The sequence below is a fragment of the Boleophthalmus pectinirostris genome, unplaced genomic scaffold (assembly GCF_026225935.1).
Source record: "Boleophthalmus pectinirostris isolate CB_2022bp ecotype Guang Dong unplaced genomic scaffold, ASM2622593v1 HiC_scaffold_17, whole genome shotgun sequence".
Classification (NCBI taxonomy): domain Eukaryota; kingdom Metazoa; phylum Chordata; class Actinopteri; order Gobiiformes; family Gobiidae; genus Boleophthalmus; species Boleophthalmus pectinirostris.
The window spans coordinates 5281067-5296363 of record NW_026571115.1 but is presented as its reverse complement, the minus strand read 5'-3'; the positions used below and the strand labels follow the sequence as shown (position 1 = coordinate 5296363).

The 15297-nt window shown below is 38.5% G+C and overlaps 1 protein-coding gene across 2 annotated transcripts in view; it reads right to left on the bottom strand.

The window, feature by feature from the left end:
- ift70 (intraflagellar transport 70) overlaps positions 1 to 15297 on the bottom strand; it is a 36404-nt gene that overhangs the window by 14271 nt on the left and 6836 nt on the right. The window contains exons 4-10 of one of the 2 annotated variants that reach the window (XM_055152535.1): positions 14658 to 14665; positions 13888 to 13944; positions 11729 to 11864; positions 10535 to 10639; positions 7670 to 7798; positions 2230 to 2279; positions 1455 to 1607 (exon numbers count right to left, since the gene is read on the bottom strand). In XM_055152535.1, coding sequence (XP_055008510.1) covers positions 1455 to 1607; positions 2230 to 2279; positions 7670 to 7798; positions 10535 to 10639; positions 11729 to 11864; positions 13888 to 13944; positions 14658 to 14665 — 638 coding nt within the window. Of the gene's footprint in view, positions 1 to 1454; positions 1608 to 2229; positions 2280 to 7669; positions 7799 to 10534; positions 10640 to 11728; positions 11865 to 13887; positions 13947 to 14657; positions 14666 to 15297 lie in introns of both variants that reach the window. The other variant, XM_055152534.1, reaches the window with a different exon arrangement.

Here is a 15297-nt window from a genome sequence, read left to right as displayed (position 1 = left end):
AGAGGGAAAAGAGGGAGAATAAGAGAAAGAGAGAGTGAAGAGAAAAAGGAGGAGAGCAGTGAGAGAGCATGGAAAGGGTCAGATAGAGAGAAAGAAAGAGGGGGAGAAAGAGAAAGACAGAGAGATGGAAGATGGATAGGGGAGGACGAGAGGAGCACAGGGGACATTATTTAACACATGGTTTAATTAAACACAGTCGGGTCCCGGGGAGTTTCCAGTGAGACTCAAACCACAGGAAGTACAAACACTGACACTTCCTGCTGCTTCACAAGATGGTGGAAAACACTGACCTCCAAAACCAGTACAAGGCTAAACTATAAGTATATATATATACATTCATCTATGGAGACAGGACATTTAGTGAAGGAGTTTTGAAGGATTGTTGAAAGACTTTTATGAAGCAAAAATACCCAACTCTTATTCACCAAACAGTGTACGGAAGACTGAGGTGACTGTGGTGGTCAGAGGGGTTGATTGGCAGTGTATCTTCGGTTAGTGTGCCCCAGGGCAGCTGTGGCTACAATAAAAGCTTACCACCAACAACTGCGTGAATAAAACACTGTAAAGCACTTTGAAATGCAGTGCTTAATTTAATAGTTAAGTAGTGCTGGCTTCTGCCCAAACCACAATGCTGCTCTGTGATTAGTCAGTCTATGACTTTAAGATTAGGCCCTGTCTTTCATTTGAGGCTCGGAAGAGGCTTGTAGTAGCCACATTTACATCTGTGTTGGACTATGGTGATGTGGTGTATATGAACGCTTCTGCTCACAGTATGTGAGCTCTGGACACAGCTTACCACGAAGCCCTGAGGTTTATTACTGGTCTCAGTGCTCACACACCATTGTGTACTGTCTGCACGTGTGGGCTGGACTTCCCTAGCCACACGGAGGCTCAAACATTTTTACCTGTTGGTCTATAAATGTATTCTTGGTTTGCTCCCGTCTTATTTGCGTAAGTATGTAGTTCAGAAAAGTTCTGGGGCCTACAGCTTGCGATCACAGGATTTGTTTTTATTGTCAGTTCCCAGAGTAAAGTCTGAGTTTGGCAAGAAGGCTTTTCAATTTTATGCTCCTTCGGCATGGAACTTTGATCTGAAGTTAAAGGAGCTGGTCTCCTTGGACTCTTTTAAACAGATTTTAAAAAACAGAGATCTGGAATCCTCTGGGTGTAATTGTTTTTAACTATTTTTGAATTTGTGTTGATTGTTCTGTTTTACTGAATGTATTGTATGTGTGTTTTTATATGTTTTGAAACTGTTTTGTGGCCTCTTGGCCAAGACGCTCTTGAAAAAGATATTTTTAATCTCAATGAGACTTTTTCCTGGTTAAATAAAGGTTAAATAAAATAAAAAATTACAAGTCTGGGTTTGAACTCATCTTGCCGGCTCAGTTTCACCTCCAGCTCTGTGCCTAGTGTCTCTGTACTTCGTGTATCTGTACTTGGCATCTGTGTACCTCGTGTTTGCAGTAGAGCAGCAGCAGGTTTCCAAAGGTGACCGGGGGGAAGGAGGGCTGCTGCAGGAGGAAGGCCAGCTTCTCAAAGCCCTCGCTGGGCTTAGAGTCCATGTGCAGCAGGGCCTGGTTATGGAGGGTCACCGGGTCCAGCTCCTACACAAACACACAGACAGACAAGAGAAAAATATTTCTTTATTATATCTAATTTGTATTTGAATACTGAAAAAATATTGCTTTGGAAATAAACAAAATTAGAATATTAATATACGCAGTGTTTTCTCTTTCAGGTGCGCCTCGATGTCACAAGCAACTATTGTTTTTAACCTAATTTCTGCTGACAACCGTGGGGTTTTGTATTCTCAGAAATCAGTTTGTTTACAATATTATTTTCAGTTTATGTTGTGAAGTTAAAAACCTAAAATATCAATTCCAAAAGCTTGAAAAAACGCATTTGAGTTGTATATAGCAGTAAAACTACAGCGGATTGTCCACTAGGGGGCAGTATTTGTTCTGACATAGTATTATAGATAAAAAGATGAATAGTGTTTTTGACCTCCGAGTGACAGCGACACAACAAGCCTGACATTTATTATAACGAAGGACCTTGTGTGGATCAATAAAGCATCTCTGGGTCTCTCAGCGCCTCTCTCCTGGTTTTGCTGTATCTGCGGCTCTGTCAGGGTTAGACGGGGTTATATCTGGACATCTGAAGGTTGGTGCTACATTAAATTAGGCTTTCTTTTATGGAACAGTGATGAAAACGAAAAGTGGTTACCTCCTCACATCTGGGGGGCATGTCCGTCAGAGCCTCCTGAGCTCCTTTCACTGCAGACAGACAGGAAAATAAACACAAGTTATGATTAAAAACATTGAGTCTGGTCAGCAAATAATGTTGTCATGTTGCTAAAATTTCAGACTCAGTTTTTGATACTCAGGAATAGGCCTGATACTGATTCTGATACCAAGGTGATAAAACAAAACACTATTTCTTTAGACAGTAGAATGTGATTTTCAACATTAAATTATAGTACTTTCTCAAATGTTCCCATGTGTCCTTATATGTGAGTAATCCCTCAGTGGTGCAGGTAGGTTTCATACTAGTCTATGTGCTCTTATAGACATTCTGGTTCTGTTCTGTCATGTCAATGGGACTTTTTAGTATCAATATGTGTGGAAAAGTGAGTATTTTGAGTAGTTTCAATACTAGTTTAAGTATTGATTAGTATCTGATTTTCGTTTTTCCCCGGACATGTCTGTATTCCACGTCCTGTCCTGGGCGTCTGGGTTTTTTTAATTTATAAAGTGATGCAAATGTTTTCATGATCTTTCACTGGGCCATTAAACAGCATCTCTCGTAGCTTTCTCTGCATCAGACGGAGCGAGCAGACACAAACAGTCGGTCAGTCTGCAACATGCCGAAGCACAAATGCACATTTAACAATGACTTGTACAAGAAATTCCCCTCTTTCCGTCCTGGTCGAGACAAATGGGAGGTCATGTGCACAGTGTACAAAGCAGGCAAATATGTTTCTGTGTCCAGTGAGGGTGTCAGGGACCTCAAAGCACCAGGACACTGAAAAACATGAAAAAGCTTTGCCAGGTGAGAGTCGCTCAATGTTGATGAGGAGGCCTCACCTCCCACCCCCCGTACAGTGTCCTGGTTTTGACAAACGCAAATATGGTCACTAGGGGTGTGCAAAAATATCAAAATATCGATATATCGTATCGTTTAATGTGCTGATACAGTATTGATATTGTGGGCTGCTGTATCGATATATCGTAAAGAGTATTTTAGGTAAATTTTCACTAAATTAGTTTGTGTAAGAGCTACAGTTGTGTTGACATTTTCACTGTTTTGAGTAAAATGGATATTTTTCACATTCACTTTTCACAAACTTAGTGGACTTTTAGTATTAGAGCCAACATTTAGCCTTTTTTACACCGTACCATATCGAATCGATGTGAAATATATTGTATGGAATCGTACTGAATCCAAAGCTCACTGTATAGAAAAGCGTATCGTATCATGGCCTATGTATCGAGATATGTATCGTATCGGTAACTTCTTAACGATACCCAGCCCTATTGGTCACCCTAATTAAACTGTTTCCAATGAACAAGCAGGAGACGCTGCCAGGTCAAGTTACAGGTCAGATGTTATGTTAAGTATGATTCTTAGCAATAAAAACATCTGTATGTGAATAAGTACATGATAGATATGTACAATGCCATACTGTGGAACATTACAGAGGTAGCAGTAACATCTCCATGGTAACAAGCTGGTAGTTACATAGTGCACCTTTTAAAAGTCTACTATGTGACCTGTTGTAGGGCCCACATTTCTTTAGATGACTGCTTGTTTTTTTGTGATTTTAAGCCTTGAGGTGATGCTCCAGTCTGTTGTCTCTGGTCGGCTGGAGCCGCTCTCTCGTCTTGATCCTGGTTCTTTAAAGCTTTAGTGGAACAAAGATAAAAGAGCTCCACTCATTTCCATCTGATTCAACTCAGACTCACCATCAAGACACTGCGCTTTCATCCACTGTGGTACAACCCTGGGAACTAACTATTATTTTAGAAGTAGAACAATCAGCAATAGTGTTTTATACTAAAGAAACATCTATTGTGATTTTGAGATATTTATTACAAACTTAATCAGAATAAAGGTAAATGTCTAAGGCTTATAAAAATATTCCAGTGAAATTTGGACTTTATAGCAGTGCAATTCTTAACAGAACTCTTTTATCATTATTGTTTTTACATTAGTCATACATCTTTTCAGTCATTTCCAGTGTTGGGGAGTAACAGATTACATGTAATCAGAGTTACGTAATCAGAGTACAAATTATGAGTAACTGTATTCAGTTACAGTTACTGTTTCAGTGAGTGGTAATTGGATTACAGTTACTTTGTTGAAATAAATGGATTACATGGTGGTATTTTCCTGTTTTCACATTTTGGGCTATAACCCTTTTTTAATTAATTTTTTTTTTTGGTAATTCCACTCATTGCCGGACACTAAATCAGGACTGAACCTGGACTGAACCCAGGTCTAAACCAGGACTAAAACCAGGTCTAAATTAGATCTAAAGCAGGTTTAAACCAGGGCTAAAACTAGGTGTAAACCGGGTCTAAACCACTACTAAACTAGGACTAAACCAAGACTAAAACCAGGTCTAAACCAGGGCTAAAACCAAGGCTAAACCAGGACTAAACCAGAACTAAACCAAGACTAAAACCAGGTCTAAACCAGGTCTAAACCAGGACTAAACCAGGACTAAACCAGAACTAAACCAAGACTAAAACCTGGTCTAAACCAGGTCTAAACCAGGTCTAAACCAGGTCTAAACCAGGACTAAACCAGGACTAAACCAGGACTAAACCAGGTCTAAACTAGATCTAAAACAGGACAAAAACAGGCTTTAACAGGACAAAACTATGCCGCGTGGACCTCTTCCTTCTCTTCTATCAATAATATTTTTAATTTGGTTCAGTAAAGTCTGGGCTTTTTATTTTCTTTTATCAGACAAAACATCTTATGTGAAGATTTCCTCGTCTTTGCTTCTCTACAGCAAATCAAGTAATCCAAAGTATTCAGATTACATTACTCACATTAAGTAATTTAATGGATTCCGTTACAAACTACATTTTGGGATATGTAATCTGTAATCTGTAGGGGAATACATTTTAAAAGTCACCTTCCCAACACTGGTCATTTCTGAGTTCGACTGCTTTTATTTCCTCCCCGCTGACCGTGTTGAAAGTATGAAAGTATGATCAGAATCCTTCAGCGCTGTTAACACCGCCTCCATCGATCAGGAAGAATTCATAGAACTGTAGTTACAATGATAACCTTCATTGTGGTTGTACTGACGTGTCAGTGTAGATTAGAGGACAGATAAAAGTCTGTCACAGTTTTTGAGGTGGTATTTGATGGTCGCCCTTTTGCTGTGGAGGTGTTAGTCTGTAATATGTGTTCTGTGTATGGACTGATACACAGCAGAGTCTAACATGGTTCTTGAGCTGGTACGGGATGGTTCAGGTTTGTGTCAGGTGTAAGTGACAGGTCATTAATATAAGAGTTATGCAATGTTGGGAAGTAACTGAATGGGTCTGGTCAAGTGGTAACGGAGGGAAACAGGGGCAGATTTTTGACATTCAAGTAGCTCTTATTCAGAAACTAGAGGGACTATTGAAATAAGTAAAGTATCAGAATGTAGGAAAGAGTTACACTCCAACAGGGTAAAGTTAAACCTGTGATATTCTTTCAAGTTGTTGACAAAAAATGTAAAAACTCATGTTGGTAGCGGAGGGAATGAAATATGCAGCACTTTTTGGGCAATAAATCCAAACAGTGATAACTAGCGGTTCTCACTTACATATCCTTAACAAACTGGTTTGAATATTTGCTTCATATAGTTTTCTACTATATGGTTCAAGATTAGATTGAAAAACCTCTTACTTTTTGACTAATGAGATTTTTTATTAAGAAAGGTCATGGTAACGGAGGGAAAAGTAACATTTGTTCAAGCAAGTAGAAGGTGCATGATTTTACATAATTTGTCGCTTTTTTCTTCTGAATACTTTAATATTACTTCAAAATGAAAGGAAACTATTTCTATGAAATATGTCAGTCCTTCCAAGCAAATTTTTATCATTTTAAATACATAAAAAAAAAAAATCATGTACCTTCATCAACAGTTCAAAGATGGAATAACACAAGATATGATGAAATACATCCATTTATTTACATGATTTGCAGGTCTTTGAAATTTGGGAATTAATTTTTGTTCCATGTTTCATACATGGTCTGTTTAAAATGTATGGAACTTTAGAACCAAAAATGGTACAGAAAAAAGGTCAACAGTTTCATAAACTAGAGTACATATGTATCTGTTGAATACATTTTTATATCAGATGCATTAACTTGAATTTTTGGCCTTGCTGTTTACTTCTGCTTGACCGGGCCTGAATACATGTACTGAGAATAAGTATTCTGATTACTAATTTTGAGTACAGTTACTTTTTCATTTCGTGGTATTCAGAATACAGTTACTTTGGAAAAATACAGATACTTGATCACTCAACACACTCACACTTCAGCTTCAGAGAAAGAAAAATATAAACACTGCTCCTGTGATGCGGCAAGTGTGATTTTTTTCTTCACTGGTCTGAGATAAATAAACTCAGAACAAATGTGAAACAAATGTGAAGCTGTTTTCAATCCTGTGCTGCATATTTAATGCAACTGCATATTCTGAATACAGATCTCTGACTGGACCATGTACTGGAATATGTTACAAAATACATTTTAAGGCAGGATTATGTAACTAAATACATTTTCTTTCATTTTAAGTATTTAGTATTAGTGTTAAGTATGTTAAGCATTTTAAGTATTCTTCCCATCACTGGTGTTATGTGTACAGACAGATAGTACAGCGTTATAGTACTAACAGTTTCTGAGCTGGAACTTGATGGCTGCTGTTAGGTCTGTGTAAAGTGTGTACAGACAAATAGTACACATATAGACGAGTTTCATCTGACGTCATTGTTATTAAAAGCCCGTGTTGCATGCTGGGAAATATTTTGGTCGGAGGCAAGAAACATGATAGCGGTCAAACACAGTGCGTAACCTCGCGTATTTCTCCCCGATAATGGTAAATTCCTGCTGCATTATCGGATGCACAAATAGAAGCACGGAAGACGGAAAACGTCTTTTTCGTATTCTGAGTGAAAAGAAAGGCTAACGGTGAATTAAACGGCTTTCAAACATTCGCAGAGCAAAAGTAGAAGATCCTAACAAACCGTGGACTCCAACAAGTTCAACAACACATTGAGACTCTTGGAGGTTTTCCTCTTTTCCACTGTGAATGGCCCAGAGTTTCCACCAAGTCATTGTGGATATCGCCAAAGTGAATATTTGTCCAGGTAGTTGGTGATTCTGACCAGAAATTTGGTTTGGTCCACCTTTTGTCGGGGTTGAAAAGGGTGATTTGGCGTCCATCGATGCTTATGACCAATTTCTGGTCAAATGGTCTTGGGTCCTCTGCCGTTAGAGTGGATAAATAACCGGGATCAATACCCTTTACGTGCTTTCTCGCTCCGTTCCGTCATGTTGAATTAGTGTTTCTTGCTGCCGACCAAAATAATTCCCAGCATGCAACGCGCGCTTTTGTCAACAATGAAACTCGCCTATAGTAGAGGGATGTAGTACTCACAGTTCTTGAGCTGGTACTCGATGGCTGCCTTCAGGTTAAAGGCCTCAATCAGAGCCGTCTGATGCAGCACCAGAGTGTTGCCCACACTGTGGTAGTCTATGCCCTCTGTGGTCATGCCCACACTCAGCTCTGAAACACAAACACACGCACACACGTTACAGACATCACAACATTCTATAGGCCGACATTATTTAATACAGATGGGGGCAGCTAAAATATAGTTAAAATGCAGGTTTATGTTGTAATACAAAGAGTTCTTGGGTCTAGTCACTAAAAGAAATGATCAGATCAATCAAATCAAAATCCTCTCCAAAGAATAAAATATCCTGTGATTTTATAGAAAAACTCTACAAACATGCCCTCAAATGCATTCTTGGATTAGTTCAGCAGTTCAGATTTTTTCTCTCAAAATGTTAATGCTCCTGGGCAAGTGAAATGTGAACAGATTGTGCTTCTTAAACATAAGTCTCAAATAGTCTTCATCATGTCATAATCACAATAGCACTACAGTCTTGTTCCATATTGTGAAGCCCTAATCCAGATGACTGTGCCTTAAACGTTTCTATTGTCCTGTTCTGTCCTGTCCTGTCAGGTGCTGTGTACCTGGTAGCACGGTACAATATTCAAATCTAGTGTCATGATTATTATGGTCAATTATTAAAATAGCTGACAGTTTAAAAATGGACAGTTTTGAAAAATTTACAGTTGCTGACAGTTTAAAATGATATGTATATAATTTACATTACGGATAGGTTCCATATTTAAACACCTGGTATAGAGTTGTATGTTGTCATAAGTGAAAACAGCAATCATCTAGAAGGAAACAACAAGGATAAGGAGATGTTTTCAGCACATTCTGCTGATAAAATGGAGATTATCTTTGTTGGCGATTCTCGCGATTCTCTTAAAGGTTGTATAGAGGATTTTCCAAGGAACGAGAAATCCAGCGACTGTTTGTCCTTTTTCAAATGTTGCGCATGCGTGAAACCACCCCCCCTCCCTACAGCTCCTACGTAGAAACGCCTTCTCCCGCCTCCTCACTACGCCAGAAACAGGTTTGTTTACAGCCGGTGAGCTGCACATGATTGTAAACAACTAACTACAGTGTTGGTTAGGCAAGGCGGAGAAGTGAGGAGCGGGGGGCGGGTGTGCGGACATTTCGTTCGCGGACGAGAAGAGCGGAGCAGGGAGAGAGGAGAGAGGAGAGAGGAGAGGGGAGCGGTGCGCGGAGATTCCGTGCCCGTAGAAGTGAGGAGAAGGGGGAAGAGCGGAACGGGCAGCGGGACAGGAGTAGGAAAGGGGAGCAGAGAAGGTTGCGCGGAGATTCAGTGCGAATGAACTAGCTACAACACGCAGCAGCAAGCGGACTCTTTCTTTGCCTTGAAAATTACGTTTTCAGACATAGGATATCGCTTTCGTGTCCTGAAAAACGTTTGACTAGCTCTTGGAAATAAAGTACGTTTTCATAATAAGCAGAAGTTACCTGTCCAGGAGTAATTTGGCGACCAATGCGTCAGTCTTTAGACCCTGCGTCTGCTTCAGTCGCGCCATCGCTGAAATGAATCTACAAGAATCACCTTAGTTTGGCTTCGCTGCTTTTCCCCTTGTCTTCTTCTTTCAGCGACCTCAAAAACGGACTTTCTTTTTGCGGCTAACTGCTCCTGGATTCTTGTCTGCCATTGCAACAAACTTTGTGCTAACTGCGAGGAAGATATAGGTCAAAAAAAGCCGCTAAGAACTGTTGCGTTGGTGGAGTAAACAGCGTCTGTGCGTCTTGCGTCTGTGGACTGCGTGACAGGCGTACGTAAACCACGTACCGGCGGCGCGCAGGCAGGTCAGTTACGCTAGAAACGTAGGGAGTTTGATTGATAGCCTGTCAGCTAACAGATAACGAGGCAATGTCGTTATCTATTGGCAAATGTTTAGCTGGCCCCACCACGTCCAGAGTTGATGAATTTTTATTCTCTTTTTTTTGGTCATCATAATTACAAGGCTACTGCACCTCTATAATGCTATCATTGACAACTTGAAACAAAAAAAACAAAAAAAAAATCCTCCATACAACCTTTAATGTCCCATGAACCATTATTGTTTATTCATACGATACTCTCTACAACTGTACAACAACTCACCCTTATGTAATACATAATACTCCCTACAACTGTACAACAACTCACCCTTATGTAATACATAATACTCCCTACAACTGTACAACAACTCACCCTTATGTAATACATAATACTCCCTACAACTGTACAACAACTCACCCTTATGTAATACATAATACTCCCTACAACTGTACAACAACTCACCTTTATGTAACACATAATACTCCCTACAACTGTACAACAACTCACCCTTATGGAACAGATAATACTCCCTACAACTGTACAACAACTCACCCTTATGGAACAGATAATACTCCCTACAACTGTACAACAACTCACCCTTATGGAACACATAATACTCCCTACAACTGTACAACAACTCACCTTTATGTAACACATAATACTCCCTACAACTGTACAGCAACTCACACCAATGTAACAGACAATACTCCCTACAACTTGCTACATAATTATAATTTTTTGTTACTATAGTTTTTACTCAGTGTTATTGTATTATATTGTGATGTGTGAGCTTCTGTGTCCAAATCATTTCCCCTGTGGATCAATAAAGTTTGTCTAAGTCTGAGTCTATTGGCCCATTCCGAGTATCAGGCTGCCAAGAGGCGAGTTTCCATCTTTAGTCCTTTCATAATGTTAAATCTGAACAGAATATACCAGAAATGTGATCAGAATAGTACTTGAGTTTTGTTCCATATTGTGAAGCCTGTTTCCCAGTGCTCTGTTGTGTGTTGTGTACCTGGGTGTTCTCTGACGCCCCTCTCGATAATCTCATTGATGTACTTCATAGCCTGGGTGTAGTTCTTCAGGCTGTAGTAGCACAGGGCGATGTTGTACGACAGAGCTGAGAAAAATAAAACGCCTGGTTTTAGTTTAAAGATGAACCGTCACTTTCTTGTTTCTATGGATATGTCATTGCTCTGCTAAGAATGTTCCACAGTATCACAGATCTGATCCTCTCCACAGATCTGACCTGTAACTTGCATGGTTTAGTCTCCATGAAGACCGTACTGTCAGTGATGGGAAGGTGACTTTTAAAATGTATTCCCCTACAGATTACAAATTACATATCCCAAAATGTAGTTTGTAATGTAATCCTTTAAATTACTTAAATGAGTAATGTAATCTGAATACTCTGGATTACCTGATGTTCTGTAGAGTAGCAAAGACTCAGATATTGTAACATAAGATGTTTTGTCTGCTAAAAGACAATAAAAAGCCCAGTCTTTCCTTAACCGTATTAAAAATATTATTGAGAGAATAGTTTTGTCCTGTTAAATCCTGTTTAGTCCTGGTTTTAGTCCTGGTTTAGTCCTGGTTTAGATCTAGTTTAGACCTTGTTTTAGTCCTGGTTTTAGACCTGATTTAGTCCTGGTTTTAGACCTGGTTTAAATCCTGGTTTAGTCCTGGTTTAGACCTGGTTTAGTCCTGGTTTAGTCCTGGTTTAGTCCTGGTTTAGACCTGATTTTAATCCTGGTTTAGTCCTGGTTTAGACCTGGTTTAGATCTAGGTTAGACATGGTTTTAGTCCTGGTTTAGACTTGGTTTTAGTTCTGGTTTAGTGTCCAGCAATGAATGGAATTACTAAAAAAAAAAAAGAAAAAAGAAGGGATATAGCCCAAAATGTGAAAACAGGAAAATACTGCCATGTAATCCATTTATTTCAACAAAGTAACTGTAATCCAATTACCGCTCTCTGAAACAGTAACTGTAACTGAATACAGTTACTCAAAATTTGTACTCTGATTACGTAACTCCGGTACATGTAATCTGTTACTCCCCAACACTGTGTACTGTGAGACATTCCAGACAAAGCAATAACATCTCCATGAAGAAAAGCATTTGACGCACCAATGCACCTTTAAACTTTAGACACTGAACATTTTTAACATTGAACTAGAATGTTCCGGTCCCTCAGAACACCATGGACTCACCGGGCACGTATCCCAGGACCTGCATGGCCGAGGTGAACTTCTTACAGGCCTCTTCGTATTTTCCGTCGTTATAAAGTAAACAGCCGCTGTTAAAGATGTAGTCTGGGTCGTCCGGAGGCAACTGCTCCAACAAAGACTGTACAAAGAGAATGAAAACATGGGCTCAAAGGGGAGCAAAATGATGTTGTAATACAGTGAGCTCTTGAGTTTAGTTGATAATTGAACATACCAGGTTCAATATTTGTGAATTTACCTTTTGGATATTTCATAGTAAAGTACAGTGCAATCAATATGGATCAATCTAACCAGAATCTGAAACCTACCAGTCATGTATATCTTAGATTTGGATGTAACGAGACTACTGACAGACTTGATTTTGACCTAGAACTGCTCATAATGTTTGAACATTTATCTATACAAAGCTGTTCAATAGTCATGTGAAAGATAAATATCACCGCAACTAGGGTATAATATAGATCAGGGGTGTCAAATATACGGCCCGGGGGCTGTATCCGGCCCTCCAAGACCTTTAATCTGGCCCTCTGCTGATTTTCTACTAAAATATTTGAATTACATTTTCTATTAAAATATTGGTAATTTTCTGTGGTGTTTATCACAGCAGCGTCTCCAGCGTCTCTGTACGTGGCCCCTCCCACCAGAGCAGCACAAATGAAGACTTGTCTCTTTCCAAACGCTCTTAAAGGACGATCATTTTGACTGTTGACCGTGACACCCTCATCAGAAAAATGTCCAACATGAGAAAAGGTGGAGCCGAGTGCAGTATTTTACAAGAAAAATTGACTATTTACATACAAGTTCATGTTAAAACATTGTGTTGAAATTAAATTTTTCTTAAAGTTTCAGGTTGTTCATAATTAGGGGTGTGCAATAGAGATGCGCGGATAGCAGTTACAGGCTAAACCGCGGGTTGGGCGTATGACGTGACGAAAAATTATATTTCAGTTAAATTCGGGCGGGTGGCGGTTTCACTACTCAAATAAAAATCTCTGAACTCGGAGCAACTGGGAGGAGACCGAGCGGATGGCGGGCGGGTGCAGTTTTGAAAACTGGTCAAAAACTGTGGTTGCAAATGGATAGCGGGATGATGAGTTTTGCGATGCGATTGCGGATGAAAAAGTAGCCTATCCGCGCACCTCTAGTGTGCAAAAATATTGAAATATCAATATATCGTATCGCTTAATGTGATGATACAGTATTGATATCGTGGGCTGCTGTATCGATATATCACCAAGAGTATTTTTTGGTATATTTTATTAAATTATTTTGTTACAGCTACAGTTTTGGTGCTTGTTTAAAGGAAGAAAACTTTTTTTATGCGACACATTTGACCTTTTCATTGTTTTGATGAATAAACTGTTTGTGTTTCATATGAACTTTGCACAAGAGGTGGTTTAACAAAGACTTTTAGTATCACAGACATGATTTAGTCTTTATTTATTGAACTGTATCAAATCGAAGTGAAATATATCGTATTGAATCGAAAGTGCACTGTATCGAGGTATGTATCGTATTGTGGCCTACGTATAGAGGTATGTATCGTATCGGCAACTTCTTAATGATACCCAGCCCTATTCATAATATTATAATATTTTGTAAAAGAAAGAGTTAATCAATTAAAAAAGATTTCTGTAATAGATTTGTTTTTCTCTGCACAAATATTTGAACTTATTGTTATTTTTGGGGTTGGTTTATATGACATGAGTTTTCTGATCCGGCCCCTTTGGACACAGCCCCCGGACCAAAATGAGTTTGACACTCCTGACATAGAGTATTAAAAATCTGATTCTAATCAATCAAATCTAATCAAAAAAGTCACATTCACGGGATAGAAATGAACCTTTCCTGATTGTCTTTAGAATGATTTAGATTATTTTCTAAACAGATATAAGGCCACATAGGAATAGAAAAGAAACTACTATCATTTAATGCTGAAAATCACATTCTTTTGTCTGAATCAAGAGTGTTTTGTATGAGTATTAGCGTGTGAATAGGCCTTTCCACAGATCAGAGTCTTTTCCAGGTCATTGTGTGTGTGTGTTGTTGTGTTTGGCAGCCTGTAAAACACCTCTCATTTGAAACAGTGGTGGTGTTATTATCATAATCAGCCGTATCTGATGTGAGCGTGCTGTGGTTTGTACCTTGGCTGCAGAATAGTCCTCTTCACAGTATTTAATGCACGCCTGCAACTTCACCATCTGTGCCAAAAAGAACAGCAACATAAACTTTCAAATGAGCGTGAGCTGGGGACAAGCCAACGCCATAAAGTACTCCAGTTATTTTTGAAAGCATCTGTAATTTACTTAAAGCTGCGTTGTGTAACTTTTCTCGTAAGAGGGTCAAATGCTTTTCTCCATGGAGATGTTATTGTTTTGTGTGGAATGTTTCGCAGTATGGCATTAAACCTTTCTGTCTTCATGGAAACCAAACCAGACCAAGTTACAGGTCAGATCTGTGGAGAATGTCTGTTTTTATAGGTATTTTTGAGCTATAAACCCATTTGTCATAAATGCATGGTAGAGATGTTTAATGTCGTACTGTGGAACATTCCAGACAGAGCAATGACACATCGATAGAAACAAGCAGGTGAGGAACCCTCAACCAAAAAAGTTACACACTGCACTTTTAAGTACATTTTTACAGCTAATACTTTTTACTTTTACTTCAATACATTATACATTATACATTTACATTAACTGGACTGAAAAGTAAAATGTATTGTTCATTATTGTTTGAGACCTGCTGAAAAGGCTTTTAACATGTTCATAGTCTGAGCAAACACAAATAAACAAATAAAAACAGCAAGAAAAAAACGACTGATTCAATAGTTTCTGCTGATGAAAATTCAGCAAAAATATGTATTACTTTTGAGGCCTTATAAAACCTCAAAATCTGTGCTAAGTACTTTTACTTTTAAATCTTTAAAGTGTGTATGCGACAGGTTTTGATGATTCTCTAATTCTGACTTAATTTGGTGAGATAACATTTGTTGTAAATGTAAATTACAGTTTTACACCAATCAAGAATGAAATTGTGAAGAAAATTTATGGGAAGCAGAGAGTTCTATTTTAGAGAGTCCCATATTGATGACATCACACTGGGAAAATTTTGTCAATATATATATATATATTTTTTGTAGAAACACCATTTCTACAAGATAAAGATATTTTCTTATATTTGTATTTGTTAAATAATAATGTCTGTGTACATTAGATGAGCTTTGCCCCTGTGTACAACATGATTGCTAGGTAACAGTTACTGAATTCCCTATTGCGATGTCATGATTTTCAACCAAATCTAAAAAAAATTAGCCAAATTGGGGGAATTTTTTTTTTTTTTTTTTTGTAAAATCTCAAATGTAAAGATTTTAACAGTGTTTTAGTCAGATCAGTAGTCCAACCTGTCATAGGCACTTTAAGTACAGTTTTAAACAGTACTAATACTAGAGTTTTTCAAGTGATACTTTTACTTTCACTTGAGTATATTTCTGTTCCTGTATCTGTACTTTTACTTGAGTAATTGAGTAGTTCTTCCATACTTGTGCCAGTGTA